At 40.9% G+C, this 23,755-nt stretch overlaps 1 protein-coding gene across 5 annotated transcripts in view; it reads right to left on the reverse strand.

Moving 5' to 3' along the window:
* The window catches only part of syt1a (synaptotagmin Ia), a 191,750-nt gene that overhangs the window by 30,935 nt on the left and 137,060 nt on the right, over positions 1-23,755 (reverse strand). For 4 of the 5 annotated variants that reach the window (XM_047575281.1, XM_047575282.1, XM_047575280.1 and 1 more), the window contains 3 exons: positions 21,507-21,711; positions 5,402-5,574; positions 1,919-2,044 (listed from right to left, as the gene is read on the reverse strand). In XM_047575281.1, coding sequence (XP_047431237.1) covers positions 1,919-2,044; positions 5,402-5,574; positions 21,507-21,681 — 474 coding nt within the window. In that variant the 5' untranslated portion in view covers positions 21,682-21,711. The remainder of the gene's footprint in view (positions 1-1,918; positions 2,045-5,401; positions 5,575-21,506; positions 21,712-23,755) is intronic. The other variant, XM_047575285.1, reaches the window with a different exon arrangement.

The following is a 23,755-nucleotide window of genomic DNA, read 5'->3' on the forward strand; positions in this document are numbered from 1 at the left end:
CACCTGAACATGGCTGAGCAAAACCAGAATTGCGAACAATGAAGTCCCAACGTCCTCAAACGAGTACTTGCTAATTAACGATGCCGTAGCTCGTTGCTATTGATAAAAATTTGTTAAATCTGTGGTTCGTATCAAACTAGAATCGTTAATAATCACAAATAAATAAGTTTTAACAACAGAATTTCATGGGGTTTTGTCCTGTGATTGTCTGCAGAATGAATCTGATGAAACGTCAATGAATTATGTTTTTACCGACTACTGTATTGACCCTTTGCCTCCACTAGATGGCAGACTAAAGTGTCCACTAACAATGACAACGGGTTTAAATGAAGCAGAATTAGCTGCAATAAAACCTAAAACTTAATGTCCCCACATGAGGACGCAGGGTCTCAGGAGGTTAAATTCTTTCAGCAGTGCAACGCCACACTTAAGAAAGTGTGAATAAAATATTTGTTTAGTCTTTTGATGTGATAGTTGCTGCGTCCTGATGGAAAAGCAAACCCTTTATCCTTCACCTGTGGTTGAACAACAAACTGAACATTCCTTTTCAAGGACAACTTCTTCTCTGAATTCTATGAGCAGCACAGACTGATACTGGGTTGTCTGAACAATACAATTTCAAATCAAATCAAAAGGGAAAAACATGTTCATGCATTCAGCATAACCTTGAGCTGCAAAACAGACTTCTGGTACGACATCAAAGGCGTGGACGTCTGGACCAGAAAGTTGGTCTTGAACACACCACAAAGACACAACGCTTACATGATTGCACGGACTTGAAAGGCTGAAGATGAAATAATAAAATAAAAAACACATTTCCTGAAGGAAGACCGCTGTGTCTCTAGACAGCGTCTGGCGCTGAGCGGAAAGTGGGTCAGACGAACCGCCGCCTCTCTGAGTTTTTAGGTCTCCCTGTTGCGAGCTTCTTTAATTTACGAGGCAGCCGGAGGAGGCACCGGGGTCACTGTCACAAAACACGAACGCTGCCATCCATTCATAACACTTTAACTCCACCGTGGAGCTTATTACCTGTGTAATCAAGAAGCTCATAAAGACCTGTCACTGCCTCCCGCTACACGACGGGTCAACTCTGTGAAATGTAATCGTGTCTATATAATATCCATTTTATGAATTGACTTTTTCTCTGAAAGAAATTAGAGCCTGGTTGACTGAACACTGATGGCGCCTGCACCTTGTTATTTTATTAGCGCTGTTATTATCTCCGCGCCGGTGAATATCTCACAGGCGAAGCGCTAAAAAAAAAAAAAGATTGATTCCTGACGAGTGTAAGGTGAAAGAAACTTTTCTTTGTTCTGTTGTAGACGTGCGGATGCCGGGGCGTGTGGAAGCAGCCAGTGTTACTGTCTAATCTGCGTTGTCACTTCTGTTTATACCGCGGAGCTAGCTCGGCCCGGTGAGGGACAGTATGTTCATGCACCGCGTCTATTATCTGTCACACAACATCTGGCGCCGGGAAGTTGATGTGCATCCTCATTCTGCTTTTTAAAACTCATTCGCTGGAAAGAAAAAAAGAAAAAGAAATAAAGAAATAAAGCAGATGGATATCTGCAGGGGCTGAATTCAATCAAGTAGAAAGAAAGAAACAAATACAAGAGACAAACTAAATCCCTGTAGTGCACGGTGTCTCTTACAAGCCTCGGTGGTAAATGCACAAACTCGACCACCATGATACATCCCCGGAGAGATCGCTTCTCAAGCTTCAGTGAGCGAACTGTGTTTACAGCAGTGACGGTGCAACCGACGGAGAATGTTGTGCAAAACCTGGTCCTGTTTAATCTCTGGAGAGATGAAAAAAGGTTGGACCTCAGAAGGTTGGGTGTGACCATACTTACGAGGGTGGACCCCCTTTTTGCAACAACGACACACACTGAGAGGGATTCGGAGAACTGATCCTTACCGCGTTCTCTGTGAAATTGTAATCCAGGGAGTATTGTAATTTGCCCAGTTTCTGGTCCTCCTTGGGCTCGGGATCTTTCTCCGTTTCAGTCAGCCCTGTCTCCGCATCCTCCTCATCCTTCAAGGCCTGAAGGAGACACCCACCAAGAGTCAGTGTCGCCTGTTTGTCGCCGGCGCTAGCACCCAGCCAGCCGTTCCCCCGCCCAGGTCCTGCCAGCGGACCTACTCCTGTAAAAACTCCCACTTGTTTTATGGTGTAAGAAATAAGGAGGGAGGGGGGGGGGGAATGGGAGGGGAAGCAAGCACTAAAACACCATAGCAGTTAACACCAGGACATGCTCTGTGATGCACTAAAGCCCCGGGCCTGGTCCCCTGATGGTGCTTTTCTATCAATCTTTGGGTGTTTTCTGTCTGAAGGGAGGAAAGATCAAATGATGGCGCCAGAAATGAGAGAGCAAATGGGCGTGAGAGCATTAGAAAAAGAAAAAAGGGGGGAGGATAGAGAGAAGGGGAGAAAGTGGAAGAGAGAGAATAGTGCTTCTGGAAAAAGATCAGAGTGAGACAATTCCCTTGATGTTATTTCAGGCGGAGCAAGTTTCTGGCAAAAAGCACATATCAACTGGGAAGTGTCTGGAGTGGCGCAGAGTGAGAAGTGAAGTTGCCCTTTCGCTAGCCTGGCACTGAGGTGAGGGTAGCAGGTGGTGGCACCGGCAGGAGGGGGGTAAGGTAAGGAGAGGAGAGGTGGTGAGGTGAAGGACTTTGTTATAAGAGCAACATGCGATTGAAGAGGCAAAGACTACTTTAACAAGGTCATTCATTCAGCGTCCAAAAGTTGCCTTCCAAGATATCTCTTTTTTTTTTTTTTTTTTTTGTTTTTTCATTAGGCATGCAGAGCATTCTCTGTCGTACAAAAAAAAAAAAACGGTGCTCTCGTGTGTGATTCATACCATTCCCAAGGAGTGGCTACACCTTCAGACACGCAGTCACATCGCCATCATAACCCTAAGGCTCTAATGTCACCCCGTCCTCCCGCCCCTCTACGCCGATGGTAGCTAGAAGCGTCATGCCAGCGGTGGGTGGGTGGTTGGTAAAAAGGTGGGGTGGGGGGTCGTAATGTACATCTGGAGCCTGCTTCCTATTAGTTTGTCAAGTTGCTCATGTGAAAGCAAAAGGCTGAACAACGCTGATTGCTTTTTTTTTTTTTTTCTTTTCATTATTATTATTAAAAAAATAAATAAAAAAAATACGCCGCTTAGCTTAGCTTGGTCTCCGCCTTTTGTGAGCAAATCCAATTTGGTACACGAGGAGGAGTGGGGGTTGGAATTAGAGTAGGTGAAATGATTGAGGAAGTTAAAAAAAAAAAAAGAAAAAAAAAGAAAATCCCCTCCCCGGCTTATCAAAAGATTTTTGTGCGATTTGAGGAAAAAGGTCTGATGGAAGACGTGGATGCGAAACGCCACTGTACTGTCAAAAGCTCGCTTTTTCATCAGCGGCTTCAAAAGAACATTTACCTGTAGAGCCTCTCAATCATTCCACGTTCGCTCGCCGCCACTCGTTTGAAATGTAAATCAAAAAGACTCAAAAGGCAGGAGACTTTAGCTCGGGCCCAAAAAAATCAGGGTGGTTCAACCTCGCCAATGCGCACCCAGTGTTTCTCTCATACATATATATGTGCATATGCAGGTCGTACGCACATATATATACAGTAGATATACATGTACTGTGTGCATAGTTACATATATTTGGTCTTATGGGAGTAGTAGTAGTTGTTGTCAAGAGGCTACAAAAAAAATAATAAAAACGTCAGAGCAGCAGGCTTAAGAAGATCCAACAGCAATTTGGGAACCTACCGCCAGTGAACATCCCGAACAGTCATCAGACACAACACAGATAAGGAGGACATAGAAGGAAGAAACACAAATTAAAACAACCACACACAGGAGTTAACACGCCAGAGTCTGGGCACACCAGGAGAAATGACCGCTCGCCTCGGATGTGGCAGATTCACCGATCTCAGGGATGAGTTATTAAGGTATTATTCTGATTAATGGCTATTTGGGAACAAAAGGCTGGGTTGTACAAAAGGCAGGGAGACTATTGGAAACTAATGGAATAGCTTGTCCCCTAATGAGCTGAGGGATGGAGTCTATGTAGAGGGGTATGCGTTGACGTCACTGCTGCCTGGGGCCACGCCCACTGAGCGGCAAAAACACGGTGAAATGTAGCAGTAGATAAAGAGAGACCGGGAAAAATGTGGATTATCAGATTAAATTAAGGACAATTGAACTTGACAATGATTCATACGAACTAGTGTGGATTTGTTAAAGTGGATTAGCCTCAGTTTTAGTTAGTTTAAGTTAGTTTCAGGTCATTTCAGTTAAAATAAATGTAGCTAAATAAAAGATGCTAACGCTAAGAGCTTTACTGAGAAGTAACGATCACAAATAGTCTGTTTATTGTTTAATTGTTATTTATTGTCGGAACTAAAATAGTTACTGTAAGTAATAGTAACTTAAGGTATGTTTCTTATAATGCAGTGATCCATTTACTTCTCTTCACCGTTTTTTTAAAATTAATTTTACAATTAAGACTCTATTAAAGCTTATGATTCATGTTCGACTGTCGCTTTTTTGCCGCTCAGTCGCCGTAACCATGGAGACTTCACCGGCTGTGGCATCACGTGCATCACATACCCTCTACTGTAACCCTGCTGGCTGATGCTGTAGAAAAGACAATAGAAGAGACTTAAAGTTATGATTACTTCTTTCTCTATGTTAACTGAGTCAATTGAGGTGGGAAAATGTCGTCTGAGTTTCAGTTCCACCTCTGATAGCTGAGGTGTTGGAGCAAATTAAACGCAGTTTGTACAAGACTCCACCGAGGACGGCGGCGTAATGATGCTCCGCTGGTGCAATTAGCGCGCTAACTCCATCTGAGGTGTCACCCTTCCCCCACACTGATGAAAGGGAGAGAGTTTTTAAATCCACTCCTCCCCCGTGTGTCTAGCGGTTGGTGACGTCATTTCTCTGGGTGGACACCACTGCATTACAAACCCCCTCAACAAAGTGAGCAGGTCCTCATTTGACAAGAAATAGGGAGCACTCACAGGAGCCACAAAGCAGGAGACAGAAAAGAGAGTCGTCTAAACTCTCCCGTAATTAAACTCCACTGCTTTTTTTTTTTTTTTTAAAAAAAGGCTGAAATATGACAGGGAATAATACTGTAGCGTATGTCGTCGGCTGCAATAAATACATAATATATAGAAGCAAGATGCATGCAGCACAGTGGCAGCCATTGCAAAGGAAATTGGAGGAAATTATTCTAATACTGTTGGTGATGAAACCCAATCAATAAAATTTGTGACAAATCATGAAGTTTTCTTGAAACAATGACAAGAAAAGCAAAAAAATTCTAGAAAATTCAAAAAAAAATTCTCATGTGACAGCTTTTTTAAATCTAAACAACAATAGTTCAAAGTCTTTACCTCGGTTTTGGCTCCGTCTTTGACGTCCTTCATGTTGATGGCATTTTTGCCCTTGTCTTTGCCCTTCTTTTTGTTTTTCTTCTTGAATATCCACTTTTTGCAGATGCAGAAGCAGCAAGCTAACACCAGGATGATCGCCACAAAGGCGATCGAGACGATGGCCCAATATGGCACTGCGGAGGGAGGAGGAATGAAAACAGCGTGTCACAGTGGGGTAAACAACAACAACGTCTCGCTGAGCTCGGCCCCCGATGAAGCCGCTGGAACCAAAGTTGCAAAAAGTAGTGATTATACCGACTGACAGGTCCGTCTCGGGCTCGGGCCCCGGAGCCAGCGCCAGCGCCAGGGCCCATCAAGAAGTGGCAGACTCTTAACGATCGGCCCTGACTAGGAGGACGAGACCCGACTGAACAGCTTTTCGGCCAATTTAGTGGAAGTAACAGATGTTGGCATTTTCCACTTGCCATTTAAACAAAAGATTCTCAGACGGCTGACACTTTCACGGCAATCACCGGGAACACAGAAGTTGCCGGGCGGAGTGAGAGCGGTGGTAATTTTTGAGAGAGGGATTAACGGAGGCTCGGGCCGTGACCAATCCCATGATGCAGTAAAACCAAAAAACGGGTTGTGCCTTTCATCGGCTTCTGTATCATTTAACCCTTAGATGCATTAATGACCCCAGTGGTTGTTTAATCTTCCATGTATTCCTCAATTAAATAGCATTTTTTTGTATCAGTACCACACTTTTCCATACATGGGAAATGACTCCAAGCATTTTCTATGGAACTTCAAAGGTCGACCCTAGGAACCTTTCATTTTTATCTGGTATATATTTACCGTTGATCTATTTACATCTAATGCCATTAGTCTGAAGGTTATTTTTACACAGCAACATACAACGTACCACAGAGCTCCAGGAGTCACGTGACTACTTTTGTTTTTTGTTGACGCCACCATATTGGCAGGAAAACAAACAGCGCCAAAAAGCTGATTTCAGTCCGTCACAGTTTACTGAACTTTAAACAGATACAAAATGTCCAGTAAACGGTGAAACTCGACAGGCTACGTATCACAGGTGTGTTTTTCTGAACATTAAAACATCCGGCATATATATGACTACCTCATTTTACCTTTCTAAAAGCCGTATCGTGATAATAAATTTGGATAAAAAGAGATAAATTAACATGTCAAACATGAAATAATTGTTTTGTTGAATAATCTTTAACTAACATGAAAGAATTTTCTTAAGGTTACAGCATAAAAAGCATTCATTGTAATTGGGGTCATTTTTGACTTTTTGTAGGTATTGGTAAAAATTGTGTTATTTTTTGACTTTAAATTTAAGGTGTTTTCAAGGTGGCCATCTTTATTTACCTGAAGAAAAAGTTAGAGTACAAAGTTAGAAATAGAGTAATTTTTTTTTCCTTCCGCACTACGTGTAGGTTTTCCATTTCTCCTGATGTTTAGAAGAGTCTTTTAATGTCGTCAAACCACCGTCTGAAAGCAAACCTCACCTTCAATTTTCTTAGAATTGGATTTTTTTTACTTAGCTTTAAGACTCAAATATAAGGAAATAAATGAAAGTTACAATCTGGACAGACCAGATAAATATGTTCTTAACTGGAACATAATTAAATTCAACAGAAGAGCCAATTTTCTGCTTTTCATCCCACTGAGGGTAGAAAATACATCCTCCACATTTATTTATTTATTTATTTATTTTTTACGCTAGTACCATAATGGTTCCCAGAATTATTTCTACTATTACACACAGATACTATTTCAACACATTTATCTTTGCCTCATGCTTCGGCTTTGAGGAACTCTGCAGGTAATCTGCAGGATTCGTGCAACTGTTTCGACCTGTTTACCAGAGAGAGTAGGGAACAGTGTTTTTCTTTGGGCCGGTAATGGTTGTTCCAGATGTAATAGTCAAACCGAGGTGTTACAGACGAGTTATTGTTTGAAAGGCTTGAGATTTTTTAACACACAATGCATGAAAATGGAAATTGCTGGTCTCAAGGCTTTTTCTTTGGGTGATAATGGAGGCAGGATAATGTCAATAATCAGGAACGTACATGTTGGACCTTCCTGGATTGTGGACACCTAGTGAGTTTTTATGCCTTAATGCCATTTATTTATAGTTATTACCCACACCACATCAGCAGTAACAAAAAATAGAGTATAATGCCTGTTATTCCTGTATTCATTTGCACTTTATCCACTGTTACAGCCATGTTTATATCCACCATGGGCAGTTTTTTTCTTTTTTGTATGAACCTTATACTGTTCTATTGATTTATTCATTTTATTTTATTGTTTTGTCTTGTAGTTGCTCATCATGCTGCTCACTTTTTTAAATCTGCATCTGGATTCTAAAACCAAAGGGATCGATACCGATTTGCTCAACTGACTTCATATTCCACTGCTGTTGTGTTGTTTACGTTGTTATATTTTTGTTACATTGTTCCTTTTTCTTATTTTGCACTAATGACTAAAACAACTGTGTGTAGTAAAAGGGGAAACAGATTTATCATAATAATCATAATCAATTAACTAAAGGCAACGTTACAAATTATTCAATAATCGTGACATGTTAAGTATCGGCGATACTAGCCCGGTATTTACTTGGTATCAGATCGATACCAAATTTCCCAGCATCGCCCGACCCTATCTTGCGTTGCTCCCCAACCTGCAGCCGACAGCGGCGGTGCGTCATTGTCACCGTAATGGCAGCTGTTTTTAACAGAAAATGTTCTGCCACACTTTGAATTTTGTCCATTGGTGGTATTCATCTTAATTTCTTATATAACATTAAGATCTTTAGGTATTTGGCATTAACATGACCTAAGACACCAGTGTGTACTTGGATTAAACATAAAACTGTTTATTGTGATGCAAAAGTAGAAATGGAAACAATGAAATCCCAACGTCCTCAAATGAGTACTTGCGAAATTGTTAAATTTTCATGTCATACAAGCTAGCAAAGTTAATAAGAATAAATAAACAAGTGCACTGACCCTTCGACACAAAAGTGTCTACATATGAAGACAACAGGTATAAATGAAGCAGAATAACCGGCAACAAACCACAAAAGACATAATGTCCTCATATGAGGACGCTGGGTCTTGGGAGGTTAAAGAGGTCTTAAAGGGTTAACAGTTAAAAACAAATTAATTAATTTTTGTCTTTATTTAAGTATTTAAGAGCTTTGAAAAAATATATAGACCGATTAGCCCTATGGCCTGATATAATACATTTTGATTGACTTGTCTTGAGGGTTTTTAGTTCTGGCTGATACTATGATACTTGACAAACTTCAGTTTAATGTGGGTAGCACATGTTGTTGTTTTCCCCTCTGCCTTATGTTGTTGACCTACTCCGTGGACCCGACTGGAGAAACCGGACAAGCAGCAGCCAACTCTGTCACCGAATCCACTGTCACATACTCAGCTCGGCAACACGGTTGACAGCCGGCTGCAAACACAGTGACACCTATCTAAGCTACGGTCGGCGAGTGCTTCCTGGTGCAGACACACAGAAGAAGAAGAAGAAGAAGAAGAAGAAGAAGAAGAAGAAGAAGAAGGCTGCACAGAGTCCAGATGGGCTGAAAATAATGAGGGACCTCAAGACAGGCTTCTCCCTTCAGCAGTCATAATTGTTGCTCCTTTATTCCACTCAGCAGACATCCAACACCTGGCAGCCCACCCCTATTTTAATAGGGAGGGATGAGCACATTTTTAGCGGCATATTTTCCAAGCCAAATGGAATACTCCTGTCTCCGGCGCTCGTGTTTCTTGGAGCGAAAAATTCCCACGAGACGCATACCAGTACCTGTCAAGGTTTTATCCCAGGTATTAACTCAATAGTTGCCATAAATCCGGCAAACTAATAGGGAACATAAACCGTGGTGAAAACTGCACTCCGGAGGACTTTATCTGGAGGAAAAACGAAAAAAAAACTCCAGAAAGACCCATCAAAACAGAGAAGTATATTATTATAGTCTATCACTCTGAGGTTTTTTTGCTCACCAGCTTTCAACTATGGTTCCTTTTGCCGAGGTCCGAGGGCGAGAAAGAAAAAAAGACAGAGAGAGAGAGGGGAGGAAAATCGATTCTCTGTTGACAAAATCAATAAGCACTCTCCTCCAAGGAAAAACAGTGAGTGATGCTCTAAAATAACTTTAGGATCTACAGCTTTGGCCTCGGAGCAGTGTGGTAATGGAGGTAACGCTGGTTAGGCCTGGTTTACTACGAGCCGCCGAGAGTCCAAAAGAAACATGGCACGCGCTAAACTGTGGGGCAGGGATTGTTTGCTGGGTTTCTAACTTTATATCTATCTTGCTTTTGGTGTGTGAAGAAGTGACCTTAAAATTTACCTTAAAAATGCAGCAAATATTGTCCTCGAGCACAGTAAATACACCGGTAGCTACACTGATAGCGGGCGTAGCTCCTCAGACTCTGGCTCGTCGTCTCCTCCCCTGCACTATCCTTACAACACTAATCTGATTAAAGGTTTTCCGATCTGACTGAAGATTACCCTTTTTCCTCGGATGACCCCTGAGGTGATACTACGTTGTAATTCCGACACCTTTCTCCAAATTTGGACGTCAAATTGAAGCTTAAAGTCTGCATCTTGAGTAAAAAACAGCTAAAATAACAACAGTTGAGCAAATGCAACTTCTGCTTGGATACCCCTGAAATGTAAAACTAATGGTGAGTTAGCTAGTGGTTAGCATTAACATGTAATCATGTAAACATGTAATCCTCCAAATAATGATTAATTTATAAGTTCATTTGTATTTAAAGCTATGGAAGCCAAAAGAGACCGCTTGAAACAGGACTAAAACCAAAGGGTTTATAGGTATGGTAAGTTTTTTTTGTCCAATTTCTTTATTTAAATTAGGGGCAGAGCAAATTATAAATAATGTAAATATGCCAGATTGTAGACAAGTTTAATTTCCATCTGTTGTCCCCAAACGTACCCAAACTTATTGCACTTGAGCTGAAAGTTGAAGGACACATTCTGGGGACATGTGAGGCTTGTGTTAAATTGTTAAAAAAAAATCTATATAATATGGGACCTTTAAAGAAGGTTCCCACTTTAGTTTAAATTTTCACACCAATTAGTTCCACTTTTTATTTAGTTCATGAAATACTATCCACAACCTAAATAATCTTTTTTTTTTTTAAACTTCCAACCTGTTTGCATTGGTAACAGGTGTATTCATGATTAGCTCCTGCGTGATTAACACAGTAGAAAAGTTCTGGTTTCGTTTGCTATACATCTAACCCCAGTCACTACACTACAGAGTAATAAGCGAATAGCTCTGAAGACACAGAAGGAACAGCTACTTTCACCTTCCACATACAAACTCTAACACAAGGTAAGGTGAAGAGACAGTCTCTTAATGGAAGTGTCAAAGAAACGACAAGTGCGTATTTCAGGCTTGGACATGGCCGCGATAAGACGCCACCGCTCTAAAGAAATGGTGAAAGGAAGATTTTTATTTCTCCTTCCCCAAATGCAAAAAACCTTACGTGACTCTACAGTCACTTCAGCGGTTGCGCCTGATGGAATTCCATTTAGACGGTTACAGTGGAAATCCACGTATGAACCCAGCCCTTATCTGATTCATCAAGCGCTCGCCTTCCATTGAAAGGCCCTTCTGTGTTCCTTAATTAAAGGAACCTGAGTCCCAGAAAGCAATAAAAGCATTCCCTAATTAACTACATTGTATGAGTGTCTTTTCTCGAGAGAGAGAGAGAGAGAGAGAGAGAGAGAGAAAGAGAGAGAACTAGAGCGGGGAAAGGGAAAGAGAAAGTGGGAGGGAGTGCTGCCAGCATGCATGCCGCACTTCAACTCCCGACACTTATCTCTTGTTCCGCCGTGCGACACAGCATGGAAAATGGAGTTTCTCTAATGGGTGAGTTTCGCATGATGAAATCCATGTTTGCTGTTCCTTGAGGCTGAAATCACTTTTCAGCACGGCCGCCAAAGTAGCACACCGGCAGAGCAGAGCGCTAAATAAAGGCACACCTTCAAAGCGAAGACGTTGAGTGACGTGTTATGTACACCAATCAGGCGTAACATTATAACCTCATTCTCTGGACATGGGCTTTCTGAGGGTTGTTGTTATTGGGGGACTCTGGGTCCTATAGGTTGGAGGGGGAGGGACCTCTGTGGAGATACTTGATCAGTCTAGGATCTAGTGAATTTGGATGCCAGGTCAACACCTTGTGCTGTTCTTCATGTTTCTTTCGAGTTATTCCTGAAGCATTTTTGTAGATGGACCTAGGAACTATAAAAAACTAAGCATCGTCTTCATACGTGGACAAAGGGATTATATCACTTGATATTATAATAAAATCACTGATATGTAACAAAAGATGTTAGTTTTCTGTTTTCTGAACACTGCTGTGCAAAAGCAGAATTGCAAATAAAGTCCCAAATAAAATCACAATGTCATTCCTCGAGCACTTGACAATTAGCAAAGTTATAGCTTGTTACTATTGATAGAATTTGTGTGTCATATTAAACTATAAAAGTTAATAAGCACAAGTTTCAACTGTAAAATTTTATGAGGTTTTGAACGTTGTCCAGTTTTGTGTTCGTGTTTTTATACCAACTAGTTAAGAGGATAAACGTTTAAATGAAGCAGAATAAGCTGCCACAAACCTAAAAGTTAACGTCCCCACATGAGGACGCAGGGTCTCAGGAGGATAAGGTGGGGGTGCTGGTTTAGGTGGGTGCTACATGTCTAAGTAACATCCACAGGAAGAAATACCAGGTCCAAAAGTTTCCCAGCAGAACACTAAATTGTCACAAGATGGTCCATGTTTATCTACTTCTCTTGTCAGTGGTTTTAATGTTGTGGCTGATTGGTGTATGTTGTCCATCTTTCTACAGATGTCTAAATGCATGTAGCTTAATCAGAGGATGTCCAGATTGCAAACTAATTTCAGGCATATTTGAGGACAAGTAATAAACGTACCAACAAAAGTCTGAGTGTAGAAACTGAATTACAAACATTTGGTGTCATTTGGTGCAAACTACAATAAATTGGTCCAAAATTGATGACTGTGGCTCAGGTGGGTGAGCAAGTTGTCTACTAATTGCACGGATGGCAGTTCAATTAATGGTCCACCAAAAAATGGACAAGTGTCCTGGAGCAAGACGATAAACCCGAGCACTTTTCATGGCAGCTTCCACCACTGGTAGGTGACTTGTGAGTGTGAATGGGTGAATGATAAAACAGCTTCGAGTAAGATTTATAGGCTCGGAATAAGTGCAGATCATTTACCACCAGTGCACGAGATAACCTTAGGCCTGTTAATATTTCACACCTTGAGCCTTTCCTGAGTTTAGGGCCATTAATGGGCCACTGGAAAACCTTTGACTGTGCATGGGAGATCTCACCCAGGTTAATCTGAATAACATCCTGTAATTGGAGGTGAGTATTGGGTCATTAACAGGTCGTAGTCCTGTGAGATGGGCACCACTTACTCGTCGCTCAATTACAACTGAAGATGCCAATTGAATATACAGCATGTATGGCTGTAACAGCAACCAAAATAATAGCAATATCTATTCCTAAGATTAAATTTGTATTAGATTAGTTTTTGCCTTTGCTTTGCAGAATCTGCAACATTTCTGCATAAAAATAACTTTAAACATCAGCAGTTGTTTACACAAGTCCTGAAAGCAGACAGAGGGAACTCAATCAGAAGGAAATATTATACTTGTGTTATTGTTTATCAGGGAAAATGAGCCAAGTTGCGGAATACGTGCACCGCTAGGATAACATATCCATTTCAAAGCCAAATTAGAGTCCATCTGTTCAGAAGTGTTTCCAATGAATGTAATGAGATACTCAGTGCTCCTGTTTAGTTTAAAACGAATCAGGGATTTGTTCCAGTTTGATCTTCTTCAGGACACACACAGAAGAAGTTTCTGAGAAGCTCAGATGAAGAGGTGGTGTTGCTCATCGGGCTGGAAAAGGTTAACAAATAAAACCATCTCCGAGGAGTCTCCACAAATCCACAGTCAGATGGATTGAGAACAAAGATCCACAGGAGTCAACAAACTCTCTGTTTGCAGCGCACACGTGATATCAGATCAGATTAATATGTAATGCATCATCACTTTCAGCCTGGATAACGTTATGGGTTAGAATAAATTGCAACTGAAATTATTATGTTAATGCTAACTGCTAGCTAACGCAACATTAGTTGTATGTTTCAATGTATCCAAGCAGAAGTTGCATTTGCTACGTTACCCTCCACATAGGTTCCATTTTACAATGTGCATGACTTCAGTTTTTTCTTTTGCGTATATGCTCAGTTTCCAAGTAAATGTCTGGCCACTGCACATCGGGAAGTCCTGTCAAATTGTCCATCCAGTGAGTGAGTGTATTATTATATTCTCTAAAATATGCATTTTCCTTGTCCATTCCTGCCAAAACAAACATTTTGCTAACTGGCGTTTTTACAAGCTAGCATGTTTGAAATGTTTTGCCTCCAGCTAAGCCCCGCCCATCAAAACATGCATACAAGCTGTGAGGGGGTTTATATAAAGTCTGAGAGGTGACAAAGGAAGCCAGGGTAACTTCTCTCACGTTGGCTAATGTTAATATTCATGAATTCACCATGAGAAAACTGAACAACCATGGAGTGCATGGCAGAGTGGCAAGAAGATCATGAGGAGAAAGCAGAGGACAACTGGAAACATGGAGAGCAAAGTAAAGTACTTTGGTTTAAATTAGAGGCGCCATGTTTGCAGAAAAAGGTGCAAAAACCTGCTGCGTTGGATTCACCCTCTTCTACTTCCCCAGATAACACGGAGCACTTCACAGAGAAAGCTTTCACGAACTGGATGGAGTTTGATGGATACATCACGCCTGGATGCGTATGGGTTATATTACGTCTGGGTTATATCCACGCTAATCCAGTGTGACAGGATCCTGTTGGTCAATTAACCTTGACATTATATCTCGTTATGCTCACGAGAGCAACACTCTGCCCGTTGCCCTTTCCCCGCTGTGGCTTGTTTAAGCAAACAATACGACTGCAGCGGGGAGCGTCATCATCACCCAGCTATCTGCAACTATCGCGCTCTCACTCACGCAATCTGATGGTAATGACCACTGAGTGGGTTCCTCCTTTCGTGGCAAAATAAGATTTTAATTTAAAACGCTGCTGCTGCTCCTTTGTGATTCAGTCAGATAAGGAATTTCTATTATGTTCCATTAACACAATGCAGGACATCTGTTGAGCTGAAGCCAGAGTCCTGAGAGTTCGGTGTGTTCACGTTGTCGTATAAAACAAGAGTTTCTGTGGTCACTGCTCCACTCTTATTCAGTTCATCTAGCTTGGACCTCAGAGACTCTTATTCAGAAAAAGTAAAAACAACCACGAAACTACGAAAACAGTTAGCCTTAACCCAACCGTACCTCTGGATATTAGAACATTAGGACATAAGTTCTGATTCAGACACTTTATTATATTAGCCAACATTGTGAGGCTTCTTATTCATTGCACCTGATAAAACTGTTATGCTCATGCGAGGTGGACCTTGTAGACCACAGTAGACCCTGATTAGACCTTCTCTGATTGGTTCAATGAAAACCAAATGCTTCTAAATCTCAGTAAGAGGCACATGAACCTATTTAAAAATGTGTGCTAAAGTTATCATATATGGTTCCTCACCCCATAAAGGGTTAAGTCTCACAGCGGAAACCATCAGTGGCTTTGTTTCAATACTACAAAATGTGCACATTAGTATGCTGAAGATTTGCTTAAAGCACCAACATGATTGTAAATTGCATTGCATTTTGATTGTGTTGTGTTATTTATTTATTTATTTTTTAGAAGCAGTGTTTCGTTGACTTGCAAATTAGGCCATTTTAAACAATTTACAAGTGTTTCCTCCCTTTAGCAAGAGAAAACCTGATTTTTATTAATGCAGTAGGATGCTGTGTGCTCAAGGTGTTTTGAGTCAGTTTGTTCAGCTCGATGCAGCCTCCACCGAGAGCAGGCCAGTTGCAAAGCAGAGTAGAGACACGATCCTGGGATACTTGTTCTGAAACAAGCTTGTCTGGTGGAATCAAACGCATTATCTAGAGTGGCTCTGAATAAGCTCTGGGAGCTGAGTTGTGTTGCCGGGTCAGTCTTATTTTCATCCATCTTTCGGAAAGAGCTGCAACAAGATTATAGGGCTTTTCTGTCCTTTCATGTGAGAGACAAAACTAAAAAAAGTAATTTAAGGAACCAAGCCGGCGTTGTTGTTGTTTTCTTATGTTCTCATCACTTCGTTAGAGCAGTTTCACTGATATGAGCGCCATAAAATGTTTATTTTGACTCAAGTAATAAAGACGCTCACATTTTACTTTCCAGTAAAACAGCAACTATTTAGAATCCAGACCTCGTAGTATTTATACGAATCACTGACACCAAAACCTTCTCATGTAGAGACGTCAGATTAGTTCTCCAGATGTTCGGCTGTTGCTGCCTGAAAATTGATCGGGTGCCTTGTGGCAAATCTTTGTAAAGCGAGGTCAGAGAGAAGCAGCAGGGAGGCTCTGCAGATCCACCACCGTAATCCCCTTTCATAATCTCTGCTGTCTGGTGACTGTGAGCAGTCACAGAGCCAGATAAGATGAGACGAGTTACATCTACACAGATCAGGCAAAACATTATGACCACCTTCCTAATATTGTGTAGATCTCTCTTGTTCCTTGTTCCTTTGGTCCTGAGGGTTGAGGGGAGGAGCCATCAGTTGGGGATCTAGTGAATTTGGAGGCCATGTTTCATGTTTTTTTCAGTAGTTCCTAAATTTTTCCTAAACGTTTTTGTGAGTGTCATTGCTGTGGGGTAAAGGTTGTCTGGTCTGGTCTAGGTGGGTGCTCTAAATAATCCACATGAATGTCAGGTTTAGAAGTTTCCCAACGGAACATTTTCAGTGGTTTTAATGTTGTGTTCTAATAGGTAAGAGCACATAAAGACAATTTATTAACCAACTGAGACCCTCCGTCCTGATATGTGGATATTAAGTTTTATTGCAGCTTATTCTGCTTCATTTCAACTCATTGTCCTCGTTAGTGGACACTTTATAGGTATTAAGTACAGATGACCACAGGACAAAAGTGGATGAGGACCAAAACTCCATCAAATTCTACGGTTAAAACCGTTATTTATTTATGCTTATTAACGTTTCTAGTTTGATACGACCCGCAAATTTAACAAATTTTATCAATAGCAAAGAGCTACAATTTCGCTAATTAGCAAGAACTCGTTTAAGGGCGTTGGGACTTCATTGTTAGTTGGTATTAGAAATAAACAGTTTTATATTTTGTCACATTTCTGGTGACTTTGTTATAATATAAACAATGAAATAATCCCAGTGTCCACATATGAGGACATTGATATTTTTTTTTGTTTGTTTTTTTTCAAAAACTACTACTTCCTGTTGGAAGATGATGCTTAGTTTGCTAACATGGGAAGACGGAGGTAAAGTCAGATGTCTGGATTTCATTAAATAAGACATTTTTAGACTTTGTTTGCACAGTTCTTTTTAAAGCCTAAAACCACAAAACTCCTGATAATAATAAATATTAAAAATCAGCAGAAAAAAAAGGTAAAGTAGTTCTTTATTTCCCTGAAATGTCAATTGCTTCTCTGTGTTATTTGGATTAATGGATGTTGGGGCCGGCGGTCATGGATCAAACAGCCTCCGTGTTCAGAGGTTAATTGTTATCGGGAAGCAAAGCCTTGAGTGTTTAGAAAACTAACCAAGAAATCCAATACGCTGGTTTTTACTCACAGGCAATGCGTTCTGTTCGATGAAAGTGCGATTATAAAGTACAGACGGAGCCTTGAGCACTCACAGGGCGATCACAAAGCTCACTCCAGACACGATTTGAGCCACACAACCGCGCTGTTACAATTAAATTACATCTTACATCTTTTCATAGCTTTGGTTTCTTTGGTTAAAGACACAGCTTGCATTCTGGGAACTTGTGATGGAAATTTGCCACTATTATTCTTGATATTATAAACTAATCAGATTAATAGAGAAACAGCTGCAGCTCTTCAGAATGTGTCAAAGAGAATCTGAAGACCTTGAAAGAATCATTTATTTGTGAAAAAACTTCACCAAACTGAGGCACTCTTTCCTCAAAACAGGTCTCGAATAACTAAAATAAAGAAACTAATTGAGTCAAAGGCTGGAATAAAGTTTCTCTTTTTCACACTATGAAGCCGTTGAGTCACAGACGGAGCTGGAGGCAATATCCCCGGCTCAGGGACGTGATGACTGACAGAAACTCTGCCATGAGTGAGGCCAGTGTGGCAGCTCCAAGTGGCCACCCTCAAAGCCTGCAGGGCTTAAACTGGGTTATAAACCCGACAGAAGACCCCATGCAGCAGCTTCTACCTGTCACGTGTTCTCGTTAAATTCTCTGCCCGACTTCCTCCAGACAGTATCGATATTCCTCAGAGTAAACAAGTCTTTGGACATTCATCATCGGCTCGGCAGCACCGGGGAGCAAAGTCTCTGCTTTTGACTGAGGGGATGAGCTGAGAGAAAGTTACCCCGCTGTTACTTTTTCTTCCTCGGGCACCAAAACGAAAGAAGCTCTGGCTTAGTTGTAAAAGATTAAAAGTGGAAACAAAAGGAAACAAACCATCTGCTCTGTCGCTACCAAATGTGAAAGATTGTCTGGAGAAGACCAGGTCAGGGTTCCTACATTGTTGAAATTTCAAAATTCCATACATTTTCCAGACCCTAATTTGCAGACTTCTCAATAAAAAAATAAATAAAATAAATCTAATTCTTGGCATTTGAGTAAATAGCTGTGTATTGTGTAAGTAAAATGTGGAATTAATATATATGCCTTCACGTTATCAAATAATTTCTAGAAGATTATAGCTAGGTAATGTAACTCGTACAAATAAGTTTAAGATAAATTCTGTGCATGTTTTTTTTATTTTTTTTATTTTAAGTTGTCATTCTTAGACATCAAATAAGTATTCAAACACTTTATAACAAGTAACTAAAGTAAGTAATACAAAAATAATTTAATAAATCATAAATTAAACTAATTATAACTTGAGTGAGCGAGTTGTCGGAGAGTTTACATTTTCCAATAGACCACTTCACAGTTTGTAAACAGTGCAACATGCTTTGAGGGGCGGGGCTTAGCTGGAGGCAAAACATCGCAAACGTTAGCGCTAGCTTATTTTAACGGTTTGTTTTGGAAAGAATAGACGAGGAGAATTTAGAGAATATACTAATACACTCACTCCCTGAGACTGTGAATGTTGTTTTAAAAAGTTGATTTGGACTACATTCACGAAAAAAATAAATTATTAATTCATATATTTTTTTAGATATTCACAATTAAAAAACTGAACAGTGTAGAACAGTGGTAACAGTCTTGGAAACACGAATATTTTTCCATACACTAGTTTTATTTTACCATACTTTTCCAGACCTGGAAATTTATAAAATAAAATCGCATACTTTTCCATACTTGCATTGGTACCCTGCATCTGTGCCAGGTGTTTGGATTCTGAGCCAGAGGTGAAAAAAGCTGAATATTGCACCGAAAATCCACGTTTCCAATTTTCCATCAGTGTCTCGTTTTAAGCCCACACGCAGCCAAGGCTATTTGAATATAAATCATGGCTTTTATTTTGGTGAATACGCCGCCTGGTGCGTCTCTTGTAGAAGGAGGAATTTTTCATGCCGACTACACGCGCTATTAAATCTCTGGAATGGGGGGAATAATATGACTGGTGGTGTCGTTTGGCGAAGGAGAAATAGGGCCTCCCTTCCACGGGAGACATTTCCTGTTGAGAATATTACCTCTGCGTGAGCCTGTGGATATATATCTATATTTAGATTTCTGCTGAACGCAAAAAACCTTGGATCTCCAGGCAGTGCTTTATCCTGAATGACACAATGACAACCGCATTCTCACATACTTAATACTGCGAAAAAAAAAAAATCTCCAGGCTAAAACATGTGGATGTGGAAGCGCTTGGTTAGAAGGTTTAGGGAGGTGTTGAATAATGTCAAAGTAGAGAGACAGTTTTGACTGAAAGCATGAGAAAAAAAATAAATAAAAGCTGCACAATTTAGTGATTTATCATGTCAGAGATTTGAATTATCGTTGCCAGATGTTTATTCCCTGCTTCAAATGCGATTACTCCTTTCATAACATAATTTGCTAAGACAATTCAATCTCGTTGCCATTCAGCACATGAAATACTCAAACTGTCTGACTCAGAACGAGCGCAACAAAAGATGAATAAGCAAATAATTAGTCCACTTGATTCACTGGGAGTCTTTGTCAAAGATCAGGGGCGACGTCGGCTTGTTTACCGCTCGTCAGCCACAGAAGTTCACTCTCAACCTCGGCTGAATGTCACGGTTACGCCCCGATCATCCTGGACGGCTTCTTCTCCTCTGAAGGATTCATTTTTAAATAATAAGGGGTGTAATTATTGGTTTGTCACATGCGGTTGTTGTAAGGCTGCTGAGAAAGAGGTGACTCATGATGAGGAGCGCTTCCCACTCCTTGTTGATTATTTTATTATATTACTGACTCAAGTCAAATGAGACCAGCTCTTATTTATTGTCAGTCTTAAATTATGCAGAAAAAAGTATTTTTGAGAGATTTTTTTTGAGGTTTCTAACTCCACGAATTATCACAAGCAACATCTGATTAGGAAATCTGAAAAGTCAGGTGTAAAGGAGATGGATATAACTGCAGAAATCTGCAAGAAGTAATAAAATAAAAAATAAAAAAAACACCTGTTTGACCTCCTGTCCACTAGGGGGCGATACACATCCACAAAAATTCACACCACCAGTCTAATAATTGGTTTTATCCAATAAAAAACAAGCGGCAACCTCCAGGTCTGAACGATGAAGCTCATGTGGAGGTGCAAAAAACTAGAGTGGCCACTTGAGGCTCCAAAATGACAAAAATCCTTACAGCAATATTTAACATGTTTACAGGGTGGTACAAAAAATTATTTTGGTCTCGATAGTTTATTTCACTATTCATGACAACTGTACGGAGGGTTCATTTTCTTTCTAACTGACTATTTTATTTTTTATTAAGGTTTAAAAATTCTGCATAATTAAGGGCATTACCGTTTTGAGTGACAGGCAGTAGCCTAAGCTAACAGGTAGCGGAGAGTTGGGTGGACGGGTTTCAATATCTGACATGACCCCCATGTCCATATTTGGAATATCCGCCCATTTTAGGCTTCATTTTTGAGGTTCAGAACCCAATGGGTGACGTCACAATGGGTTTGTCCATAGTATATACACTTAATGATAAAAACCCACCTGAATATATTTAAATTCTCGTGCAGTATATTTTATATTTCTTAACGTCTTAACTCTGTGAACAGATGTATCATTCGTTGTAACATGTACATAATGAGAATAAAGGCGTTTCTGTTTCTGTTTCTATTAGGAACTTGAGGACACTTCACACGCCACCACCCAGAGGTAACGTCAAAGTTAAAACAATTCTCCTTAAAAACTAACACATGCTGGACACAGTTTGCTAAAGCTACCACACATTTCAGAGCAGGCTGAAAGAAACCACAATCTATCATATATTTAATGCGCAAACACTTCTGTCGCAATGTAGTTATGTTCTGAAACCAGAATTTTCAGACAAACGTTGCAGAAAAGTCAAGTTTAACGATCAGGACAGTTTAATTTTCACATTTAAAATTTCCCAGTGAACTATGTAGAATATTGCAATATATCGCAATACCATAATATCACATAATGTATCGTATCGTGACTCAGATATCGTGATATGTATCGCACCGTGAAGTCCTTACCGATACCCACCCCTACTCAACAACATGTGCATCTCATTGTGTTGAGACCCAGATAAAAGTACATAGTGGATTAAAAGGATTTTTTTTTTATTAGCTGCTATAAAATTTAAGAAAATTGTAAGAAAATATCCCAGAATCAATCCAAAACTTAAAGAAAATGAAGAAAAAGCTTGATTTTTTGATAGACTGGAACTAGTGAATGTTGGAGATTTTAAGTAGCTGCTGATTAAACTCACGTGGGATTTTGTTCAGCTCGTTCATGAATTTATCCTTCAGCTTGGAGAAGGCTTCATCCTTCTCCCCCGTGCCGGGGCCGGCCATGTTGGTGGTGTTGGAGCCAGCCGTGGAGGAGGAGGCGGTGGTGGGCGCGGGGGCCGCCGCTGCCAGCGCTTCCCTTCGACTCTCATTCATCTTGGCGGAGCTGGAGCGGCCAGGCAGATGCTGCACGAGTGGAGAAAAGAGAAAAAAGGGATGGGAAACAGACAGAGGTTTTTTTTTTTTTTTTAAATTTTGTTTTGCTGCTGTGACAGATGCATGTCAAAGACGGCGAGCGCGCCTCGTCAGATGACTGAGCTGACGCAGACCGTGTGAGCAGCTGCTGGCTCAGCCTGAGTAAACATCAGCTGGGTTCCAGGATGAATTGGCCGACGTGTTGAATTCAGAACAAAGCTACTCACTCACTGCTTAGACTCCAGATTAACATCGCGGAGCAAAGATAAAATGGTTATTTATTACTCTCGCACAACGCAGACCTCCTTCGGGCTTGATTTAAATTCTGCTTTTACACCGATCAAACTTAAAGTACGGCTGGAAACGTTGCACAAGTAGACTCTCATCACACCCAGCTGTTTGCACAACCCCAGGTGTATTTACTTTACACACAGGTGGGCGCCTCGCTCACAATGGATCAGGCGTAACATTATGACCACCTTCCGAAATACTGTGTAATGTTTCCAAAACAGTTGTGACTCAACAGAGAATGGGCATGGATCGTCTAAGGGTGTCCTGTGGTGTCTGGAAACAGGATGTTGTTAGTGGGGGCGTTGCTATGGTTTGAGGGGAGGGGCCTCGTCGTACAGATACGTGATGAGTTTGGAGGCCGGATCAACAAATTGCGATGTTCTTCATAGTTTTTTGAGTTGTTCGTTAGCTGTTTTTGTGTCTGTGTCAGGCCGCCAAGGAGTGTGATTGCTGTGGGGTGGGGATGGGCCTGGTCTGGTCTAGGTGGGTGCTACATATCTAAGTAACATCCACACCAATGAATACCAGGTACAGACGTTCGTCCACTACTTCTACCATGTAATCAACACACACTCAGCAGGAGCTTCGTATTCTTTCTTTTAGGAGTTAGTCAGGAGGAGCTTGATCATTCTCCAACTCATGCATGCAATAGAATAAAGTGTGTTTCTGTGTGTTTTTATTTATTTTTGAAAGGGATTGCGTATAAAAATCTGGTCTGGTGGTGGTTTGAGAAGAGGGCCGGGGGCTGGAGATAGGAGGAAATGTGCAAGGGTGGAGCGAACAAGAAGCACTTTACCTCCCCTGAGCTCTGCAGGAGCCACTGCACATGTGGCGGCTCACTTTTGTATTTGTGTGCAAAACGGATGGCTTAAATTTAAATTTTTTTTGCAGGTGTATTTGCCGGCTACTCTTTTTATTTGTTGTCCTCAACGCAGACTTCAAATGGAAAGTAAAACAGACGCACTTTATTTGAAAAGCTCCAGGCAGGTTGTGATTTTTATCCATCACTTCAAACCCCGTTAGCTGCGCCTCTTTCCTTTATTTCCCAGCCTGTTACGAGTCGGGATCATGACACACGACAGTCGGGCGAAGCTGCAGCGCCATAACAATTCTACAGCGGAGGGGAACTATTTATTGTCTACTCTTGCTGTGCAGGTTGTAATTTGGCTCTGTCACCATAGCAATCCAAGAGGATAATGGCCCACTAAACGAAACCAGTACACAGTGAAGACTGATGGCCTAATTTCCTTCCTCTGCCACAGTCACTGCTCATTCAGCTCATATCTTTCCATTCATCTCGTTGTTTCACATAGAGGCTGTCGAACTTCCTCTGAGAGCTTCATGTGTAATTGATAGATCTAAACGTAACCCTTCAGAGTTGCCTCCGGTCATACTTATTTCTAATCCTCAAAGTGCTGAAAACAGAACTTTGTGGCAATTCATCCGAATACAATCTTTAAAAAATAAAAAAAAAAAAAAACACAAGGGAGGCAAAGCTCCGGGGAGTTTTGTCTCCAAATGTTTAAAATTAGGTTTGCAAGGCAGCCAAGCAACTCGGGCCTCAATTTCATTAGAGATGCAAAGTGTCTCTTCAATTACCTGAATTTCACCACTTTAAGGTTCATGTGGACTCTTTATTTGGAAGCAATGGACCCATTTCATTCCCTCTTAGTTTATTTACCGCGGTCTTCACAATCACATCTCGGCCAGAGGCTCCTATTTTGACAGCTGTGCTGCTTCACTC

Source organism: Mugil cephalus, chromosome 22, assembly GCF_022458985.1.
Source record: "Mugil cephalus isolate CIBA_MC_2020 chromosome 22, CIBA_Mcephalus_1.1, whole genome shotgun sequence".
Taxonomy (NCBI): domain Eukaryota; kingdom Metazoa; phylum Chordata; class Actinopteri; order Mugiliformes; family Mugilidae; genus Mugil; species Mugil cephalus.